Source organism: Diadema antillarum, unplaced genomic scaffold, assembly GCF_040938485.1.
Source record: "Diadema antillarum isolate AM-2024a unplaced genomic scaffold, OU_Dant_1.0 seq00001342_RagTag, whole genome shotgun sequence".
NCBI lineage: Eukaryota > Metazoa > Echinodermata > Echinoidea > Diadematoida > Diadematidae > Diadema > Diadema antillarum.
The window spans coordinates 1,417-24,965 of NW_027272108.1; the positions used below are offsets into that span (position 1 = coordinate 1,417).

The following is a 23,549-nucleotide window of genomic DNA, read 5'->3' on the forward strand; positions in this document are numbered from 1 at the left end:
CTCTTTCATATTTCATAAGAGGTTTCTCATTATCTCACCAAAAAAAAAAATGTTAGAAACCTGCAATTAGGTCTCACCCAAAACTATACGATCCCTTTAATGCAATTTTCTATGAAACATTTATTGATTCACTCCTTTGACGTTACTCTATTCTTTTCGGTCAATTTGAAATGGATGTAGCACTGCATTCTTAACACATCGAAGGCTGTGCCCGAAGCGGTAGCTTTGCATCAAAGTGAAATAAATGTGCTAGTTGAAGGGAAATGAAAAAAAAAACAAATAAACAAACAACACATGGAATATACTCACCATGGTGCTGACAATTCTGTTTTTTCGCTGAAGTACAAAAGTCGTGCCACGTGGAAGGTGAGTTCAGCAATATAGTGCAGCACAATGCACATTAGACCTAGACGAGTCAAACTGAATGAGAATACGAGAGAGATGGAAAGCTTCATTAATAGTTGATGAGCATTTCTCCCAAACACTCTCCACAGCAGTAATTTATGCAGACACTTCTCAAAATAGTTTTAAACCCTTTGTCCGCTTCTAAGTGCTGATTGGCACAGAGAGCCTCATAGCATTGTATACACTCTCCTAAATTTGCCACAGCAGTCAGAGTGCCGGTGAGAAACCTAGTAGGCTGTATCTACCAAAATGTCACGGCACAACGAGAGTAAATCTAGCCTGACCTGATGCTGTGTGAACAGCTTCTGATCGCTACATGTTCACTGGAGCTAATTTGAAATGAATAAGATTTAACAGAATACAGCGGGAAAAAAGTGAGATTATCTCGCCTACCCACAACACACTACGTTTTGGGCAAACAGGGCTGTCAAAGCCACTGTGAACATAATCAAAACGTAGATTAAGATAAGATACACTGTTAAGCAGAGCCTCTGTTTTCTTGTTCAAACTGGCAAATGACAGCAAACTTGTGAATACATATACAGGAAGAAGATGGTGAAGTACAGAACTCACTTTAGAAGGTAAGCCGCAACCACAAAGAACAAGTAGAAAGCAGAATATTGAATCCTTGCACCCATTTCATCCTGAAAGTGAGAAAAAACAAACATATTATTTAATAAAAACAACTAAGATCAGACTTAGCTTTAGAAATCGATCTTGTTACAGGAGTGCTGCAAAAACACATCAAATGTTATTAAAAGCCCTCTAATGCTCACATCATAGAGATCATCACAAGAGTATTATGAATGACAAACATGGGCTCAACAGTAAAGAGAGAGAAAAAACAAAACCAAAAACAAAGAAAAATTTCTGCGAACAGTATTCTTTTGACGCCTTTACAAAAGCAGATCAAACATTACTATTTTAACAATATTCTCCTCTTTTTTTTTTTGAATTTTGACAAGTCGAGTGCTAATCGCAAAGAAAGACAACAAACAAACATGTATCTACTCTGATCTTGACATGAAAGTGATATATGCGCCCAAACGTGTACTGGTATGCAGTACATTTACCACAAGTCAAGTGATAACACTGTGTACTCCATGAACATGAATTTAACCAGTTGGAAAATTGTCAGCAAGTCCGACTCACAAAGACTAATAATACTCGCTAAATATATGGCATATACCAGCGCTTTTCAACCGATGGGCTGCAAAGCTCGAACAGGTGGGATGCGATGTCCGCCAAATACAAAATGAAAAGAGATTGACATCTGATCTACCTGGGCCTCAAAGAAATTTAGTGGGAGCCAAAGCTGGCCTTGGGTTGACAAAGGTTGAGAAGTACGGATGCATACAATACATGTACTTGAGGGACTCTGTCCACCGTATGTGCATTTTGAACAGCAAACTGAGTGATTTCCTTAACTTCACATATCAAATCACACATAAAATGATTGACCAACATCTGCAATAAAAAAATGATGGATTTGTGGCTCTCATTTTGCTGTTGACTGTTAAAACAATAGGTGATCATTGCAGTCAGTGAGCCCAATCAAAGGATATAATATTCTTACACAATCATGAAAGCACTCACCTTTTTAACTTTCTGAAAATATAATTCGGGAAAAGCGTGGATCCAGTAGGCAATCTAAGGGGGAATGAATGACACATTGGGATTCATGATAATAAATTTTATCAAACATCACAGCAGATCCTCTCCTGTCCACAAATTCATCATTTTATCATTTGAAAAAAAAAATATATGAATAACGAAAGCAGTACACTGTCAAAAGGGCAGTGTTCAAAACATTACATCCATTTTTTTTTTTTGGCCATATGTCCATCTACATTGTATCAACATATTGTTCTTTAACTTTTGAATGAAACTGAAGAATCTGAGAAATGTCTGCATCTTGCCCTCGTCACAGAAACAAAAAGAAAAAGAAATGACTCTAAAAAATGCTGTTTGATTTCTGTATCTTAATGCTTCCTGTTTCTACAACTTCATGTGTACCTTCAAAAAAAAAAAAGGAAAAATGGTCTGCAAGCACACATAAGCTTGCAGCTCAGCAAAGAGGATAAATGAAGAAAGCAGGAAAATCCAATAAAAGAAAATCTTGCAATGCTGGTTGTCCATGGGGCAGTTTTAACACACTCATAAATGTACATCCTTTCAAGCACATCTCTCTCTCTCTCTCTCTCTCTCTCTCTCTCTCTTTGTTGCGCTAAAGGTTGTACAGCGCTTTTGCGAACATCACATAATTTGCATAGTGGAAGAATAATGTCTCCCAACATCGTAAATGAAATTTCATGCAATACTAGAAAACTAGCCCCACGTCATTTGAGAATATGCCTCCTTTTTGTACCCACAATAGCATTTGGAACACTATTGTTTTCGGGGTCTGAATAAATTCACTTGAAATATGTAGCACATGCATTTATTTCCCCATCATCATCAAGAAGTTTCCCATTTCTATTATTTTGCGGAAAGGTGTGAATAACCTACCTCTACAATAAACAAGTTAATAATTAAAGGCATTTTTTTTTTTATGGGGCTGTAAAAGAGACAAACAAACTTTAAAGAATGATACAACTAGAGAACATTCACCCCAGAAGAGCATCCTCAAGTAAACCTCCCCTTGGTCCAGAAGAAAGGAGAAAAACAATGGGTAATCTTATCACAAACTGTCGTTGCAATATTCTCTCCTCGAGATGATGTGTCTTTGAGAGGAGCAGTAATGAATCATTGGAAAAACAAGTGTAAAAAAACTGAAATTATATAAAAACTTAATAGCGAAACGCAACTACTGTACATGATAGAGATCCCCAGGGAAATTTACAACTCTTTACAACTTTGATAAATTGCTCATGCCGCTATAAATAGTGGTCACTTTTCTCACAAATGGTTCAATGTATCTTCGTGGAACTTGGTACATACGCATGTACTGACTGGCAGGGATTATCTAGGGAATTTAGGGGTCATGGGTCAATAGTCAGGGGTCAAAGGTCAAGGTCAACTCGTCAAAATTTTACTATTTCCCTCATATACTAGTATATGCAACGCTTGCATTATTAGTTTCAAAACTTAATACACGTATGCATTACCTAATGGAGATTCTCCGGGAAATTTCCTGCCAAAAGGTCAAAGGTTAAGGGTCAAAGGCCAGGTTTCAATGCCCTCCTCCCCCCCCCCAAAAAAAAATCTATTTCGTACTGTCATTACACTCTTTTTTCATACCTTGGAAATTACTCAAAGCATAAACTTATAGAAAGGTCCGTCAGAATTCAAGTAAAAATTCTCAATTCCCCAAATATGTGTACCGGCACTCTTAGAAAATTATAGGAAACCCAGTTCAAGGAAAGTGAATATTTAAGACATTTCTGACAAACCTGTCATTTCAATATTTTGCCAGTTATGTGAAACTGTCATGGATCACACATTGTGAAGACATTGTACTATACGCCTATTGGGAGAATCATGCATTATGGCGGAGGCATCAGTCGCCATAGCGACATTTCTAGTTTTTTTATTTTTATTTTTTTTTTGCCCCTGAAATTATATTGACCTTTTTCTCATAGTAAAATATGTTACCGATTTAATGGGTCAAAAAGATCTAAAAGCTTTGAATAATTCTGCAACCAAAATAGGCAATCAAATGTAATGTTGGTTAACATTACGAATTTAACCAAATTAAAGAAAAAAAAAGAAGAGGAAATACTGACTTTGAACGATGAAAATGATACAGCACCACAGAAATTAAGGGCCTGAAAAGTGATCGGAATACAGTAGGCAGTATGCATTTTTTTCTTCTTCAAACAATACACTGTATAGACTACTCTGTTGGTAGGATCGCCCGTATTAACACGAGGTCACCGAGTTATAGACCTTGTCGTTGAGCATAGATAACCGGAGTTGCAGGTATATTTCAGCTTTAATTGTTGTTTTTTGTTGTTTTATTTGTATTGTCTTTTTGCAATCGAATTCAGCGTTAAATGCGGGTCTCTTAACATTCTTGGTGTCTGCGTTCTTTGCCATCACCCATTCACGCATACTTTCCTCAGTAGGACTATATGGAATAGTCCGGAAAAATGTTCAAGAAACAGAGAAAACAAAATAGGAACCATGGTTGGTGTATGAGAATCATGAGTAGGACTATTTCATTGTATTTGTATTTGTATAAAGCTATTTGTAGAATTCTTATTTGTATTTGTATTTGTATTTGTATAAAGTATTTGTATTTGTATATTTGTATTTGTATTTGTATTATGAGAATGTAATGGAATGTGTGAATTGTCACAATTGTAATTAAAAAGGAGTTTAATGCTTAAACACATCTCTTTATGTGCATATCATATCAATATATTGAATGACTCAATTAATAAATCGTCAGTGTTTGTTAAAGTTTCTACAAGAAACACCTAACAGAGAATAATGACCGTAAGAAGTTGGTATTTAGAGACAATGGATGCACAAATACAACGAGATGATAATACAGATCAACCCAACATGGATACACGATAATTAGGCCCACAAGACCGACATGCTTCCAACAACAAAACGCGAGCTCTAATGGTTTCGAGCGTTCATCTACACAGTGTATACAATCGGTCCGCTATACGTGTACGTGTATGTCAGCCCACTTATATAGCACGTAACGCCACCGAATCTAAAATCCGTTCTACTGTACTGTACGTCAACTTGTGTACCAGTATTATTCCTTGGTATGTCGACGTCATGTATCCCGACGATGACGTCACAGGAAAAAAAAATCCCCGATTTTTTGAGTAGCAGCAACGAGAGTGTCGGGCTTCGAGGAAATTTTCCTTCAATGAAATTCTACTCCATATCCGAGTTTTCTTTTTTGTGCGATTGACTTTGGACAGTGTGTACATTATACATGTATAGGGCCACAGTACAAGGCCGTGTTTTTATGCTGTGTCATTTGGCCCTCAAAACACACACATTGCTATTAGACAAAATTAAATCAGATGTAAAGTCGTTAAAGTCACGAAGAATACAATGTTAATGTGAACATGAGGTGCAAGATTACAATGAAAAACAATATGAGCAAAATTCCACAACACAAACTGTGCTCTTTATGTACTGTTAATGTCTAAGTGTCATATGAAAATATTCCTTTTTGGGCATGTGTGACGATGACATGTCATATACATGTAGCTTTCGTATGCTGAGTCAACCTTTCATAGAAATTACAGACCAGATAAGATGATTACTGCTGGAAGTAATGAATTTCTCCGATTTGTATAACATATAGTGGGAGTTCACTCAGTGCCTATAATAAGCAAAAAGACAATAATGATGTCATAATAACTGAAAGATTTCGACGGCGAAGTATATACAGTTGTAGGCATTATTATTGTTATTTGTCGTAAAACGTGGATGATCAAAAACTTGTCTTTTTATTGAATTAAGCGTACTCGATATAATGATAGCTATCGATATATCATTAGCAAGAGATCACACCAATCAGATTGTGTATAACCCTAAATTTGATTTAAAAAAATCTGAAAGCAGTATTATTATATCTGTAAACTTATGATTTTGTTTTACCTTACGAAAGTGATATGATTTGATAATATAGAAAAGAAGGAAAGGAAACGGTATGCGACAGCAGGTATTGAAGCCTAACAAGAAAAAAAAAGAGGAAGAGCGAGGAGCTGAGAAAAGACAGTCAATAGCGATATTCATCATTTACGCAAAATATTTCCTTTTGATTTGAGAGTATATCGCCGAGTATATAGTACCATTTATTGCTCAGGGCACCTTTATACAACTGTAGGGTTAGTGTCTGTTCTTGCAAATCGTCCACTTCAGCTGCCATTTCAAACCCGGATGAGGCAGTTTCACATACGTATTGTATACTGAGGATCCTGTTTCTTGTGGTATTTTGATATAATGGGTAACATACCCATTGGAAGCATTTTCAAGCATATTTCACAAGGTTCAGTATGTTTGACACGACAATGAGGCATGTATAGCGGATAGGGCTAGGCTTGATTGCGAGATCCATATGTACGTTGCAGGATTCTTTACAGGTTCTAAATATGCGTCAGTTGGTATCTAAGTATGTATTCGATGGTTTTTGTGATTGTGTTTTATTTTTCCCCAAGAAAGATAGTTTTTGTGTTTGGAAACAAGACTAAGTGTTCAAATAAGTTGAAAATATACTTCCTATCAGAGAAGCTTGAACTGTTAAACAACAAACAAACAAACAAGCACACACAGCACACACACAAACTGGAAAGCAACCAGGGCTCTTCAAATGCACAATACACTCTTAAAACATCCGAGTCAGAATTGACCTGGAACTGGGTCCGTTGGGGTCACACACCGTTCCGGGTAAAAAATGACTTGGAATTTGGTCATGAAGACCCCGAATGGGGTCACCCTGACCCAAATCATGACACTGAATGGGTCATATCTGACCCCATCCTTTGTCATTTCTGACCCGGAACGGTGTGTGACCCCAACGGACCCAGTTCCGGGTCAGTTCTGACACGGATGTTTTAAGAGTGTAGACCACGAGCACTGACGAGCAGAGAAGTATTACAATTCCATGTCACATTGGATAATGGCAATACACGATATAATAGTGATGTCACTCAGATATATATATATATATATATATATATATATATATATATATATATATATATATATATATATATTTGGTCTTGTTTTTATTGCCCTTTGATATCAATAATTTGAAGAGATTAGATGATTCTGTTAAAACGAAGGCTAAATAATTACTCAAACACTATAAAGATTAATTATATATGGCACTGTCTTCGGTCGCATGTATAGGCTCGTTCTGTGAACAATGACTTTATAATCAATCAGTAAAAGGGATCACTCAGGATTTCCGACTCTAATTTTGCTTGACCAGTCGTCTGGAATTTTCCAGACTGTTGGTCAATCATTACAGTCAGTGAGATCCATGTCAGTGCATGATTATTTTATAAAGTCACTGAATAAAGCGAACATGCTGAAATGCCATCCGACTGATGGCAGTGTTTTAGTGATTATTTGTGTTTCCGTAATTGTTTGGCAATGTCAGTTATGACGTCGATGTTTTGTAGACATGCATGCTTCATGATATGTAATTGTACATGCCAATTCGATCAGCCACTGTGAGGTCTCTTATCTGTACTGAATTGTGTGTTTTCTTGCAGAAATCTTTGACTGAACAATGAGAACCAGGGTTCGGAAGGTGGTGATTATTCCCTTACCAGTGACGCGTAGCGACGTCAATGCGAGCCTTTGAGATCTGCGCTCAAGTGCGGCAGAGACAATATCCACACCTGCCTCAATACCAGCCTCATTCTTCCGTGACGTCTTTGGGTATTTCCCCAATATGAATGCTCGGTCGTCCTATTCATATCGCGCGATTTGTGAGACATGTATGAAGAAACAAAGCGGCCGATACGTGATCAGGATCTCTATGTGACTGAATATGACTGATATGGTAGTTTAGCTCCTTCATTTTTTTTTTCTCCCCTGAGGGAGACTAGATTGACTTCGCGTCGAAGAGGAAATTGGCCCGTTGGTCTTATGTAAATATGGAGCAGGGTGAAGAGAACCGTTCAGGATCGCCTGCGCCGTTAGACCTTCGTGTCAAGAAGGAGGTGAAAAAGGAACCGCTTACCCCCGAAAATGCCCCGCTCAATTTGACAAAACCTCTACCGCAACTCGCACCGTCTCCAACAAAAGCGGTAAAGACGGAGACTGCTAAAACTGTGGATAGGTACACTGGTGGGGGTGACGAATCTGTAAAGGGGCATTTGAATGTGCCACCCAATACTAAAGCGGCCCTTATCAGCCACTCTGTTGTACCTATTGATCCCAGACACCATCTGCACGCGATGATACCGCCACACATAGACATACCAAGTCGGTCTTCACCTGGTCCAACGTCTACCGGATCTCCCAAACAACGTGCGGGCCAGTCGCCAGACTCGCACGCTACCCACCGTCAACTACTGGCTGGTCATACCGGGGAGGGAGGCAGTGGCACGCCCTCTCCTGCAAACTCCGATAGAACAATCTCCAGCCTGTTGCGAGGAACTGCCATGCCTGCGACGAGTGTGACGACGCTAACTTCGGTGCCATCGCAGACAGTGAACTCACCTTCCCCCTCGCCTGCGAAGAAGCACAAACAACATGTTGCACCGGCACAGCCCCCAGTTGCTGGTACGTTTTTACAGGTCAGACTACCCAGTCCTGGCACCAACACAAAGAAATCTGTGGGGCCCGTTGCAGACATCCGTGCCGCACCGTCGGAAGCAAAGCCGCCAACAACCATGGTTTCCAAGATATCTCCAACGTCAAAGATACATGCAAAGAAGACCTCTAAAGGTTATCAAACAACGACTGCCATAGCTTCTCAGCCAGGGGTTCAACATGGTTCTGAACGTCTTGCTACCCACGTGACGCCAGCAAGAAGCATGAGTGTCCCACAGCACTCCGGACAGGCACACGCGTCACAAGTTACCTACCCTGTTCATGGACCCCTTTTACCACATGCTCTGATCCAGCAACGTCCTCCTGCTGGGCCCCACAGGGGAACAGGTACCTCCCAAGTACATGAACTCCTCGCCCTCGCCCCCAAGCCTCGCTCCGTTGTTCCACCCATAGCTCAACTTCACGCTGCGCACATCAGAGCGGCAGCGCAGTCACACATCCCAACTCCTGCGACCGAGGCACTACTGAAATTACGCCCACCAGCTGTAACGACATCTCCGCAGGAGACCCTTTCGCAACCGGCAAAGGCATCTTTCCCTCCCCCTGTTCTGGTCTCATCGCAGCATCCACCTCCAGTAGCTCCTCCTTCTCTGTCGCCTCAGCCAAAGCCCCAGCTGAAAATTGGACCTCCTCGCTCGTCACCTCCTCAGGTCGCACCTCCGCTTTCCAGCCAGCCAAGTCAGCCTCCTGTAACGCACCCACAGCCGCCAACTCTTCCTCACCCGCAGAACCTTCATGAGGTACCACCCGAAAGGGTATTGCACCAAGCAGCAGGGCAAGGCTACATCTCACCTACCAGGGAGTTCTATCCCCTGGCACCCGTAGTGAGAGGAGTGGCTCCAACGGCTGTTCAAGCAGGACCCTTACCCACTTCAGCGCCGGAACCTTCGATATCATCTGGAGCTCCTCCGATTGTGCAGACACCGGGACCTGCGCAGACTTCGGTTCCAAGTGAGTCGTCTCTTTTCATAATTTGCTCAAACTTTGTTCTTGTTATTATCATAGTAATATCCTAAATATCCTATATTATCATTATAATATCCTATGTTATATGTAATCCTTTGTTGTTGTTGACTTCACGATTATTCCACCATTGCTGTGGCACGATTATTTATGTCTATTTCTTTTGGAAGACAATTATAATGTATTGTGTACCATTGTACAAGCAGCCTAGATGCGGAGCAGGGCACATTATGTCCCCATTTCACACAGAGAAAAGTCCCCGATTCCCTTCACTGCCGATGCAATCTAAATGCCTTATCAAAGTTTGCTTTCCGCTCATACACCGCTATTTGATGGGGAAAGCCGATAAGGACTGGGAATGAAGGAAATGTGCAAGGTGACGGGGTCGTCTCTCGTAGGTCACATTGTCAGCAATCAAATAACTTCCGATTGTGTCCATATCTATGATTCGCCTGACGTCACTCGGGTACCTTGCACTACGATCCGCACCCCGATGTTTATAGTGATTGAAGCAGCAAAATACAAATCATATCCCGATTCATCATTCATAGTGGCTCCGTCGTTGTTATCAATGAGGAAACGGCGTAGCCCGAACAAACAGACCAAAGATCAACTCTGGGGGATTTAAACAGCTCCTAAAAATCTGTACAGTCGTCAAACTCTCCCCCCCCCCCCCCCCTCGTCTTATCTGCCTCTCGAGTAAGTGCTCACTTTGCAGTGACATGCAGTTAATGGTGTCCAATAGGAGTAGTAAACTTTATGAAAAACTAACAAAACACATATCGTTAAATGCGTGGTACACGTATAGGTAGATGCGATCAAGTTATTTACCATGAAGAAAATACTCCTTCGTAGGTAAGGTATGTTGTGGTGGCTACAATAAAAATCATCGCGAAATGTAAAAATCATGTAGTGTCTTACGCCCTGCGTTATGCACACCTTAGAACAAGTTTAAAATAAATGATAAATGCTTGAAGATTTATCGCAGGAAACCGGAATGTCATGCATGACTTCAGAGAACACGCTATACAACGCACGACAATCGGATTGCCTGTGAAAATAAATATGTGTCTCGCAGTGTTGCCAATGACGTTTCGGTGATTTATCGGTTATATGTTTTTGCCAAATTTGAGATAGATTTCGTGATTTATTGTATAGTTCTCCCAACCTTTCTTACTGAAAAAATGGGGATGATTCTTTTCAGAAGTGAGAGAGGAGCAGTTCCTGTAGGAGAGTGTCGTGAAATTATCAAGAAAAATAGGAAAATCATTGAAACAAGACCTTGAAATAATCAAAATTAAGATTGTGTAAGAGATTGTATGTGCATGCACATGTGTGAGTGAGTGAGTGTATGCATATGTGTCTGTGTGTGTGTGTTCGTTTGTCTGTGCAATGTTATTGTCTTCTACGCCAGTTTGTGTTTCTTTTCAGAAGTAAGAGAGGAGCAGTTCCTGTAGGAGTGTGTCGTGAAACTATCAAGAAAAATAGGAAAATTATATTGAGACCTTGAAATAATCAAAATTAAGATTGTGTAAGAGATTATATGAGATGTGCATGCACATGTGTGAGTGAGTGAGTGTATGCATATGTGTGTGCGTGTGTGTGTGTTCCTTTGTCTGTGCAATGTTATTGTCTGTAATACGCCAGTTTGTGTGTATCTGCTGTACTGCTTATTTCGACATACGCCATTTTCTTTGCGCAATCCCCCGACCCCAGAGCCTGTGGGAATTCCCCGGACGCGTGTTTTTTTTAGACGGCACAGATTGGGGAAACTAAAAATCTATCGGGGACCCTATCCCTAAACCTAACCCTAATTCTAATCCTAACCCTAACCATCAAACCCTAACCCTAACCCTAACCCTAAACCTAACCCCAACCCTAACCCTAACCCTAACCATAACCATAACCAAAAACCCTAACCCAACGTTTTTCCCATAGGTTTAACACGCGCCATGCCCCAATCTGTGCCGTCTTAAAAAAAAAACGCTCCCCGGACTAGCACGCGTGCGCGAAAACTCTTGACTGCACGTAATGCAATGTGTTCATGCCTAGAATTGGAAGCTGTGGACTGAGGCTAGTTAATATTAAGTGCTTCGACCCCAGTCCCTTCTCCCCTGTTGTAATGTTGCATTGGCACAAATCTCGATGATTCTCGACCCCCTGAGCTACAAATATCTCTCTCACTCTCGTTTGTTTGTTTGTTTTTTCCAAAATGAGAGTTGTCATAAACTTTGTCTCCTAAATCTGTCAGCTTTAACCGTCAATGCCGTCAGGTATAGAAACTTGTAGTTTCTGATGCCACATCGAAGACATTGACATTGTTTTTCTGGCCTTTTTTACACTTGTAGTACTAGTAGGCCTATTTTCTTTACAAAAATAATTTAGTGGGAAGTGGGAAAAATACTAAGGGAGTGGTCCGGATAAGCATTATGATTGCGTTACAGTTGCCAGTAATATCGAAAATCCACATGATCTGTGTTTAGTCAAAGGAAAACGACTAAAATACCGGTATGACCCGGATGTCTCTAACGGTAGTCTACAAAGAAAGAACGTAGATGGTGGTAATACTATCATCATCAATGAATGAAGGAGCATATAAGTGTAGTGTGTTTTGCTGTGCTGCGCTTACCTGTCTCAAGCATCTGACTTATTTCCCTTTCTCTCTCTTTCTCTCTTTTTTGTCTACCTCCACAATATCTTTTTTTTTTTTTTTTTTTTTTTTCGTGGATATACGTTGTATGCCTGGTTTAGGTTAGCCAAAAGAACGGCAGTGAAAATTCCTTCAAAGGCGTACCACAAAGATACACTGTTTTATTATAGATCATTGCTAATCATTATTTACCATTCGTTTTATACATTATTGCCAAAGTGTTGATGAAATGATATTCAACAAATTTTACCTAACAGAAGGCCTACGCACGAGCGCAGTTAAAATTGGATATTTACATGTAGTAAATTACTATATTGCTATTCTTGATACTGATATCACTACTGAGTCTATTACATGCGCTTTTTATAGTTTTATGGATCAATTTCATTAACGAAAACAAGGACTATTGGAGACGTGTCATTAAAATACTTTTTCTTCCTAGTTGATTTCCTAAAAATGCTCTGCTTCTTGAATTCCACGATAAAAGTATGTACACGTGTACGATTCAATTTAAGGAGAGACTTCGAACATAATTTTGTTGTAATGCGAGCTGATATACTGCCTTAACTAAAGCGACTGTTTTATGGGACATAATTATGATGCCCATTCTTTCAGTTTCCATCAGTTACAGTGTCTGGTGGTATACGGCATGTTTGGATGGGGAATCCCCGGTCCAGGGCGCATGTGCTGTGCATAATATACACGAGATAGACCCTTGTGTTGAGCACTGTTATCGTGGTTTTGTTTGTATAAGTTTTCCAAGCAAATTTCGTAAAATTGCCATATATTTTCGGTAAATTAACGTGCATTCAAATTTGCGTGTGGAGTGGTGTGGTGTGGTGTGCAATGGAGTTGCAATGGCGTGACCTCGGTCCAACGATTTCAGGTTTAATGCTTTCATATTCGTTTCTTGGCAAATTATTGGCCTATATATATTTCTTTTTTCCTCAAAAAAAAATTTAATTCACTTATCATCATCCTGATACAAATAAGTGATATATCTATAAATATATCTATATCTATATATATATATATATATATATATATATATATTTGACAGGTATATAGCCGCAAACAGTCGAAATAATATGAATACGATTCCATTTAATATTACATACAAAACCTTTATTTGTTTTTCTAACATATATTCATCTATACGGTACTCTTTTTCGCGTGCTTTAAAAAATGACAAAATCGGCAAAAGACGAAAAAAAAAGATTTCTTTCTGTTTCTGGCTGAAGATATAAAATAATGTGCATACAAACACACGCACACACACACTCGCACACATTTTAACTCTTAAGGTTTTCTACAGAACCAAAGTATAATAAAAATACTTAAAGTTAATTCAGTTTGATTCCGTGTTTGATTACTATGATTTCCTGTATATTTGAGAATAAATCTTTGAGTAACATCGCATTCCCAAAACAATATACATTGTTTCTTTGGAGCTCGAACAAAACGTACAGAGGTATGTGTTAGAAATTCCCATTGCAAAAAGTAATTTATTAACATCAATATTTCTGTGAAAAATTGTATATTGAAAATAACCAAAATAAATTGTTGCAAGGTTCAAATTCAGATGTCAGCATTCAAGTGTCGTGTTTGGGCATAAATTTACAAAATGTCGGCATTCATAATTAGTGCAATAGGTGGGGTAAGCACTTCCAAGCACTTTCAGTTTCGTTTTTGAGTGATCAATTTTCACAAGTGAACATTCATTTTCGTAGTATACACATTTTTTTTGTAGTTATAAATATTAAGCAAGAGTGAATGTGGCTTTTATTTTTGTATCTTAAATTTCATCATCATGAGATCATCACTTTCTTTTTCTGAGCATCTTTCGTTTCTTTAAAAATTTTATGTGATCTTTCGAATCGTCAATATAAATCCATTTCATCGTGATCGATGTGACCTTCAATTTACATGTTTTCATCAGTAAAGTCATATTATGTGTGGAATATTTATCTTATATCTTTTTTTCTCTCTTTTCGTTTGATATTTTCCCGGAACGTTGACCAAAATGATATTTATTTCAAGTGATTCATGTTGCAAAATTAGCGGAAAATTGTTGAAAAATATTATCTTGAATTCATGTGTGAATTTGAATTGATATTCTATAATTGATTCTAAAGGGTGGTTCACGAGGGGGGGGGGGGGCGCAACATGCTCGAATTCTCATGAAACGCCCCATCCCCAAAAGCCAGCAACATGGTATGCAGCATTCTCTATAACCAGCAACATGCACAAACTAAATTGTATGTGAAAACATGTGCAAATCTTGAGAAACATCTAACGATACCTGTACTTGGAAAATTTGTTTGCAAAACATGAGACAGAATATCGAACAAGCAGCACAACCGGCAATAAGTCGCGAAATACTGCGTGATGTGCCCTCTGCGCACATACATTTTTTCGCAATATTCTCACATTTAAAGCTTGTAACATGCTTACATTTCAAGATGTAGACCACCCGGTACTTAATATAATGTGATTTTGTTTTTTAGGACAATCATTTGATGATTATCTTGAAAAACTCGGGAAAAGGGCAGCCGTGACGTAGGCAGATTTTGTAGATGGATCATTCCACGGCTCGTTGTCATTTTGTTTTGTTTTTTATAATAAACTTATCTGGGGTTATGTTTTGTTTTGGTTTGTTTTTCATTCCAATATGGATCTTTCAAAGTATAGAATTAAGAATAATTGTAAGGTTATCGGAAAATTCAGAGCAATCTTTCAAAGATTCACCATTATGTATACATGTACTGTGAATGAATATAAACATGAATTATATAATATTTTATCAGTATGTTATGTGTGTATGCGTATGTACATACTGCAAACATTATCATGTACTTCGCATTTTGTCCTTTATGTCGAGAGAAAGTACGAGTATTTTAAATGTCAAACTGTGTGGGAGAGATTTTCCGAGAATTATGGACATGCAGAAATGAAACGTCGTACATATCACATTGAGGTACATGCAACTTGCTGTAGCGGACTGTGCCTTCTAGATCAGTTAATCAATGCAAATCCTCCTTGCATTTTGTCTGTTGGGTATTGCATACAGCACTAGACGTGTATTGGGAGACTGTGTAGCATTTTACACTGTGAAGAATCCACGCTTGCATATTGTATGACAGTGAACTTTATACGATTAGAGTAATTCTCAAGCTTGTATCAAAATACAACAGCGCAAAGCTGTAATAATGTAACTTCCATCAAACCCTATATGGATAGCCCTATAACATATGTCAAATCGAATGTCATTCGTTATACAGGAAGAAATGTCCCCTTTTGTCTTCATGTCACGACAGGTCTACATACATTAATTTTGTATCCAAGTCATAATGAGCTACCTCGTGGAGACATTCAGTTCCCCCATGGAGACTTTTATTATGAGCTCCCTCGTGGAGACATTACATTGTATCAATGTTTGATTTCCATGAGATCAATCATGATCTGATATTATGTCAGTATTATCTGGGGTAAATAATTGTTTTAATAGGGTCCCATTTTTCTCTCTGTTTTTCTTTAGAACAATAACAACAACCACAACAATTAAAAACAACACATCCAAGTCAACTCTCCAATATCATTTTGGGAGACATGTTATTGTTTTCAACTCCTTCACTATACTATATATACTACTGTATCATACCTCGTCCTCTTCTCTTCGTCATATTTTATTTTATATTGCAATTTAAGCGTTCTTTGTAATGCAAACTGGCACATTCATCCCAGGCACACAGAATCACTCACGCAGAACAGAGATGAATCAGAGATAAGAGGCGCGAGGAAATGTTTACTCGGTAACCATGGTCCAAAGTTCATCGACACTCGACGCCAAAGTACACACCATGTATACGAAGTCTCTGTGCTATATAGCATTATAAAGTTGACCTTGCTATTAGGTGTGCCCGCGCTTTTAACAGGGACATGCCGAAAAACAATAAAAAATACCCTTTGTTCTTTTGTGCAGTTTATGAGAAAGTATGAGAGGAAGATACAATGGCCCGTGTCCCATGTTCTCACAAAGAAGACAGCATGTAGAAATTGAAACATGTTCGCTAGTAAGGCCTGCTCGACAAAACCTTTGCAAGATCAATGCCAGACTATCGAGTATTGTCATTATTTCCATCATTCATCTTTTATTATTATTATTATTATTATTATTATTATTATTATTATTATTATTATTATTATTATTATTATTATTATTATTACTAGTACTACTACTACTACTACTACTACTACTACTACTACTACTACTCTGTATCATTATCGTCATTATCATTACCATCAATACTTGTTCGTTTTATTTTGTATCATTGAAGTCGTTAAAACACCTGTTTATCAATTGAACCAACACGATTATCTTACACTGAATTCAGATTTGTAAGTGATCCATGGGTATGGGATACATGTACATGTACTATGTATTGATCTAAACACTATAGTAACTGGCACATTACACATGCAATCTTGTAGGCCCTATTGTGTGGCACAACGTTTTACGTCGTAGAGGGCGCGCAACCTACGCGCTCCAAAGACGTTTCCTATAGCTTCAAGAGATTATGAATCTCAGTCTTTAATTCTTCTTTTTATCGTAGATCTTACTGGACTCTTTTGCACCCTTCTTTTCTATCATTGACACTAATACAGGGCCCCTAAAGACATAAAAATGAAAGCCATCAAGTAAGAATGCGAATCTAATAGAAAGACAAACCTACAACATTTGGATGGAGATACTTTTACAGCTGTGTTGGATGAGGATGAATCTCTAGCAAATCTGTCGTACCCAGGGACGGGAAATGCCTTTCTTCGAGTTTTAGTGGGAGTACTTCCGTTACGCTACAGGTGCTCAAATCATATGCAATTTTCATCTTTTAAAATGAGGGCTACTTGTCTTGTACGTACAGTGTACAGCCTGTTCTTAATCATTTATGTATGTATACAAGTGTATGTATGGTATGTATTTATGTATTTATTTATTCATTTATTTATTTATTTATTTATGTATTATCGTTACTTTCATTTTGATCATAATCATTAGGAATTAATTAATTAATTCATTCATTCAGTTTTTATCTTCCCCCGGGGGGGGGGGGGGGGGGGGGGGGGTGAGTCTCCGTCTGCCAGATTATATTGTATGTAGTCTGGCTAAAGTGCCCGCGTTTACACTCAAGGAAGCAAGCTGATTCACATGGAAACCGGACTCGAAACACCTGACACTTCTCGCGCTGCCTTCTACGTTGTGTTTTGGCTCTTACGTTTGTACCTGTAAGAGGGAAGTCCGGACAGGTGTTATTCTACCTCATGAGAATTTCAAGGATGTACATGAGTTTTATGCGGGAATCATTGTCGTCATGTGATTTGATACAGATTGATATCCATTGCCCTTTGCCGAGTTGGTCTTGAATTATTATTATTTTATTTATTTATTTATTTATTTATTTTGTAGCTCAGAGGTTTGCTGATTTTAGAGCAGGCCTACATTGTAGTTCACAACAACTGTAACTCACAGTGATAGCGGTAATTGTTGGTTATTTTACAACAGCCTGTCAGCTGCCAAAGTTTAAATGGTTACCAAAGGACAACTAGAGTATTACATTCACTGTCATTCGCAGACGCCAGACCTCGGCCTACTTTTGGAGGTGGGAATGGGGAGGAGATAAATCCTCGCTTGCCTGCGCAAGAATGCGGAAATGGTGAGGAATAATTCTTGCGCCTCAAGCCACGGGATTGTGTGCTTGCAACCACCTGCTCTCCCTTTCTTTGTTCCCCTTTGTTTATCTGCCTCTCCCCCCCCCCCCCCCACCTCCCTGTTTCGATATACTCATGTAGCAGGCCTGGGTAGGACGAGATATGGTTCCATAAACACCGTTTTCTGCTACCGTTTTCTATGGTATTACTTTCAAAATAACGCGTTTTTAGAAGTTTCCACACTGAAATTAGTCGTTTTATGATGCTTTGACAGAATAAAATGGAAAGTACCTGTCGCATAACGTGTCATTAAGCTCATCAGGTGATGTCATTTGCACCATAAATCATGGATTGTAATAGGCCTATAAAAAGGCAACGCCATTGAACCTACAAAATAATTTCCACGTGAAAGCCTCTATAGTCTTTCAAAAGCCACATCCACCACAAGTCAAAGTAAAATGGAATTTAAGAAAGATTATATTCGATAAAGACGGTGCATACAATGTACATGTAGATGTCGTTCTGTGACACTCCACGATCTCTACATGGGAAGGTATACAAAGAACATGCATGGACACTTTGTTATATAGCAAATAACCGCAAAGGGGTGGTTGGGAGGGGGGCGAAGAAGGGAGGACGAGGTGGGGGGGGGATGAGATGAGAAGGAGGAGACAGGAATGGGAGGAGGAAGAAGGAAGAATGGGGGATTAAGAAGACGGAATGGGAAGACAGTATCACAAACAAGAGGCGAGGAAGACTAATAAGAGAAGAAAAAAAAAACGAAAAAGGAGGAAGAAGAAAAATATGACAAAGGATAAGAGGAATGGACGACGAGAAGGAAGATTTTTATAGCGAATTTGAAAAGAAAGACAAAATATGGGTCAAGGGAAGAGTTCACGTGAAAGAAAAGAATGAGATTTGTTTTTTGTTTGTTTGTTTGTTTGTTTTTTAAACAGCGCCTCAAGGTCTTTAATACAAAGTCTACAATACTTCCCACGACATTCATGGAATACTAGGCAGGTTGCTAAGTACGGGCAATGATCTAGCCGTGTCAGCACACACACGCACACACACACACACACACACATACACATGGACAAAAGAAAAAAAAAGAAGAAGAAAGGCAAGTAAGGAAATAAAAAATGCATCAGAAAATCGGTAACGATGTATGCATTGAGCCAAATAGGCCTAAGTGGCATATAGGAGCATTTTCTTTGCTTGTGGTAGTATACGCATGACTTGTATTATCTCGAGGGGTTTTAACGCCGTGTTAGTCCGTTTTTCAGAAAGGAAAACATAACCACTGTGGTTAGAGCAGCCTTCGCATTTCCCTTCCGCAAGCTCGCGCCTTTGTCAACACATCTCTCTAACTCAGCGTATCGAGGGTTCGGCTGCTAAAAAGGGAAATTCCCTTTTCAGAATTTGTGTGGCAGATATTGCGCGAGATTATACACCGAGATTAATGATCGTCTAGTCTACGGCATCGCCACGTGTCTTGTCATCTGGTTTGCTTACAACGTATCATTGCCCCGTATTAAAGGGAAATGTCAATTCAAATTCCTCGCCATTGTTCTTGGTCGTATGATTTTATTCTTAGAGATGCGCAAGCAATGTTATTTTTGAAACGTTTCGATAACGCATCTTATTCTTCACTCTTACATCATCGTCTTATCTGGGGTGAAAAATCCCGCATGATGGAAAAATGGGAATTCCATTTATATATACTGTACTATCTATTTACAGTGTATGTGTATCTATGCATGCGCTGTCGGTATGATTTTGTAAATACCCGCCAAGTCCAGGAACACACAGAAGCACATGTAGTCTTACATTACATGCACACGAATTCAATTTTAATTTCAACATGGTATGTGTTAAAAGATAGCTATAAAATGATTATTGAATTTATGCAAGTTAGTATATAATTATGTTTGTGTGAGTATGTGTGTGTTTGCTTGTGTGTAATGTTGCTTTGAAGTGTATATATGCGTTTAATGTACAGAGATGCACGTGGGAGGTACTTGGGTGTATAAGACACTCGATGTGAGTGGAGTTGGCGCATCAGTTTGATATTTTCTGCATTTCATAATTCTCCCCCTCTCTCTCTCATCTTCCCCCGTCCCGCAGGATACCAGGCGGCTGCATCGTTCGCCGTCAATCCGTTTGTCAGCCTGTCGATCGCCATTGACTGCCAGCGAGCTACAGAACAAGACACCGACGGCGACACGTAAGGATTCACAACGCCAATTAATTATAGGGGGCCTTAGATATTTGTTTTCGGCAACATCAGCGTCGTAACAACGTTGTATGGTCACGTGACGCTGTATAGACCAATCAATGAAGAGGATATCCTTATTCAGGGGTAAACTACTTCCCTCTCTCTAGGTGTTCTTAAATGATGCGGGTATCTCGCTCCATGCTGGCTCCGTCATTTCCAGAAATTTAATATTATTATGTGAAATTGTCTATAGCTCTTTATAGTAGCACATGATATGTAAAATCATTTGCCCTCTCTTGTTTCATCACTTTGGGGTTTTGTAAGCATTGAGCAATGAATAAATATAGTTTGTATAATTATATCGTCTCCAAAGATTCCCTAAATTCTTAGATTAGATTCACACATGACATTGCTTCCGGTGTATAGCCAAAGATTGCTAGCAGTGTGGGGGTGGGGATGGGGGCGTTTTCGTTTGACGAGTAATGTAATGACTAGTTTATTGGAATACTTGTTTTTTCTACGTTTTTTTTTTTCTGTGAGTATTCCTGAGATTAAACCCTGTATTGGAAAAGTCGTTACGTAATCCCACGCATTAACATTACAGTAGCATATTCCTTTTTTTAGCACTGCAAATGACGTACTCCACTGAACATCGCCCATCACAGTAGGGAAAAAAGGATACCCTATGTATACTCACATTGTGAGGTACTACCGTATGGGCTTTAAGATCGTAAAACGGTCACGTGTCATTAGGTGATCCGAGTATCCTCTCGGATCACCTTCTGTATCTGTACGGATTCTTTCTTTTTTTTCTTTATTTCTCCCCAAAAGTTGTGTAGAGGTTAGCTCAGAAAGTGCATAGTCTATGAATGTCAAACTTATACCATATATGTATCGTGTCGAAAAGACGACAATCGAACTAAAATCAAAGTGATCAGTCGACCGTGACGTCACTATGACGTCATTATATGAAAACACATTCTCAATCATATCCCATTAATGGAATGGAATTTTTCAATGAAATTTACGTCACATATATTTCAAGTCAAGCGCATTCTAGTCATATTCTCAAAATTCATCTATACTTTAAAACGTGCGCGTACGCGCGCGTTGAAATATTTGTATGCTCAAATCGAGCTCAAATTTTTTTTGCACACGTTTCAGACCATTTGGAGCATTTTTTGAAAAATTGAAAAAATCGGACGGACGCGTACGCGCGCGCGCATATACGCACGCACAGTTCATATGCAACAGAAATTTCCCGTTTTTTCACACAGATCGGATGTCTAAAATGTCAGGGAATATTTCTACCAAGTTTCAAATCGATCTGACTCACTATGACGTCATACGGGCCCGTCAAAGTTGGAATTCCGCGCGCGCGTCAATGGCAATATACAGTGCAACAATGCCAAAATACCGCCAATTTTAAATCCGATTTTACTCGTCAGGATGGACGGTGACCCCCCACATTCTTTACATATTCTGAAAGCTAATGACTTGTACATGTCATTTCATGGGTTTGCGATGCTGGAGAAATGACTAAAAGATATCAGATTTCTAAATAAAATAAAAAAAGTAAATTTTCAAAATGACGTCATCAAATTTCAAGTTCACTCGAGCGTATCTAACTTATCCTTTGCCAATTTTCACCCAGATTTCAGTATGTTGTAGCTTATTAAATGCTCTTTCACTCATGTAATAACATAATTTTGATTGGATGACGGCATCACCTCGGAAAAATGGATTAAAAGTAATCTTGTCAAATTTAACCAGTTTACGTGTTATCTCTATGGGAGTGCAGTTTTTCTGGAAATGAAAATTGACATGACTATGTTTATCGAGTACTACCTCACTTATGCTTCGGTGAATTTCTCCCAGATTTTAATATGTTGTAGCTGAGACTTAGGGCTATCGTAAGTGTGCCCTTAGTTTTTTCATACGGAGTCGGGATCACGTCCAAAAACTTGGCTGAAATTAAAGCTTATCTTCGATGTATTTTCATATTCGTTTCTTTTTGCAACTTTCTTTGCAATAACTCAAGAAAAACAAGCCTTATCAGCCCAATATTTTGCACATATTTAGTTCATGTCACGTACATTATTTCATAAAATAACAACTACTTGATCGGACACCATCTTGGGTATGTAAATTAGGGTCAAAGGTCATAAATGTTTTATCCTGTATCTTGGTAAATAAATGTCTTATCTTTCCCATATTTTGCACACGTAAAGAACATGTTACAAGAATCATTTCACAAAATAACTACTTTTTGCTCAGATGCCATCTTGTCTGTGCAAAGTGGGGTCAAAGGTCAAATGTATTTCTTTCTTTATCTTCGTTATGACGTGTTATCTCTATGGGAGGGAATTTTTCTAGATGTGAAAATTGACATGATTGTCTTTATCGAGCACTAGCTCACTTATGCTTAGGTGAATTTCTCCCAGATTTTAATATGTTGTAGCTGAGACTTTGCGCTATCACATGCATGCCTTTCAATTTTCATACGGTGTCGGGATCACGTGAAAAACGTGGTTGAAATTAAAGTTTATTTTCGATGTATTGAGATATTTCTTTATTTCTACAACTTTCTTTGCAATAACTCAAGAAAAACATACTCTATCACCCTAATATTTTGCACATGTTTAGTTCATGTCACGTACATTATTTCATAAAATAACAACTACTTGATCGGACACCATCTTGGGTATGTAAAGTAGGGTCAAAGGTCATAAATGTTTCATCCTGTATCTTGGTGAATACATGTCCTATCTTTCCTTTTCATATTTTGCACACGCAAAGACCATGTTACAAGAATCATTTTATTAATCACCTTTTGCTCAGACGCCATCTTGGGTGTGCAAAGTGAGGTCAAAGGTCAAATATACTTCATTCTGTATTTCCGTTAGTGTTTACGGAATTCGGTACCAAAGATGGCAGGTCTGACTCCCTTTTCTAAATGAGAATCCAAACATCACACGGCCAATGTCTCTAAACACAGATGAAACCTGTATAGTCATGCCTATTGTGATCAGGACTCGAATCATTGATTAAAAAAAATCGGATCACCTTAATTTGTCAGTAATGACAAATTACAATCTCTAGTTCCTTTTTGACCCGCCCACTTACTGTATATGAAGAGCAGAACAAAGAAAGGGGAGATGATCAGCCAATCTCTCATGAACGTCATGAAATCCGTCCATTAGTAATACTTAGGAAATGAGCGAATCCTAGATAGAATACAACTTCAGTTCCAGACATTACTACATTCAGCGAGCTCGATTAACGATGATATGAAATAATTCCTTCCTACGACACCTAGGAGCCTACAATGATGTATCATGG

The 23,549-nt window shown here is 38.8% G+C and overlaps 1 protein-coding gene and 1 long non-coding RNA gene across 2 annotated transcripts in view; one reads left to right on the plus strand and one right to left on the minus strand.

Annotated features, from left to right (window-relative positions):
* Nucleotides 1-309: 309 nt before the first annotated feature.
* On the minus strand, nt 310-2,057 carry LOC139708478 (uncharacterized). The gene is made up of 3 exons (XR_011709361.1): nt 2,002-2,057; nt 979-1,049; nt 310-420 (listed from the first exon to the last, which is right to left on the minus strand). It is a non-coding gene; the product is annotated as an uncharacterized lncRNA (long non-coding RNA).
* Nucleotides 2,058-7,942: 5,885 nt separating this feature from the next.
* Nucleotides 7,943-23,549, plus strand: part of LOC139708475 (uncharacterized) — a 30,703-nt gene continuing 15,096 nt past the window's right edge. Inside the window, exons 1-2 of the mRNA XM_071620427.1 lie at nt 7,943-9,621; nt 20,117-20,216. Of these exons, the coding sequence (XP_071476528.1) occupies nt 7,989-9,621; nt 20,117-20,216 (1,733 nt within the window). The 5' untranslated portion in view covers nt 7,943-7,988. The remainder of the gene's footprint in view (nt 9,622-20,116; nt 20,217-23,549) is intronic.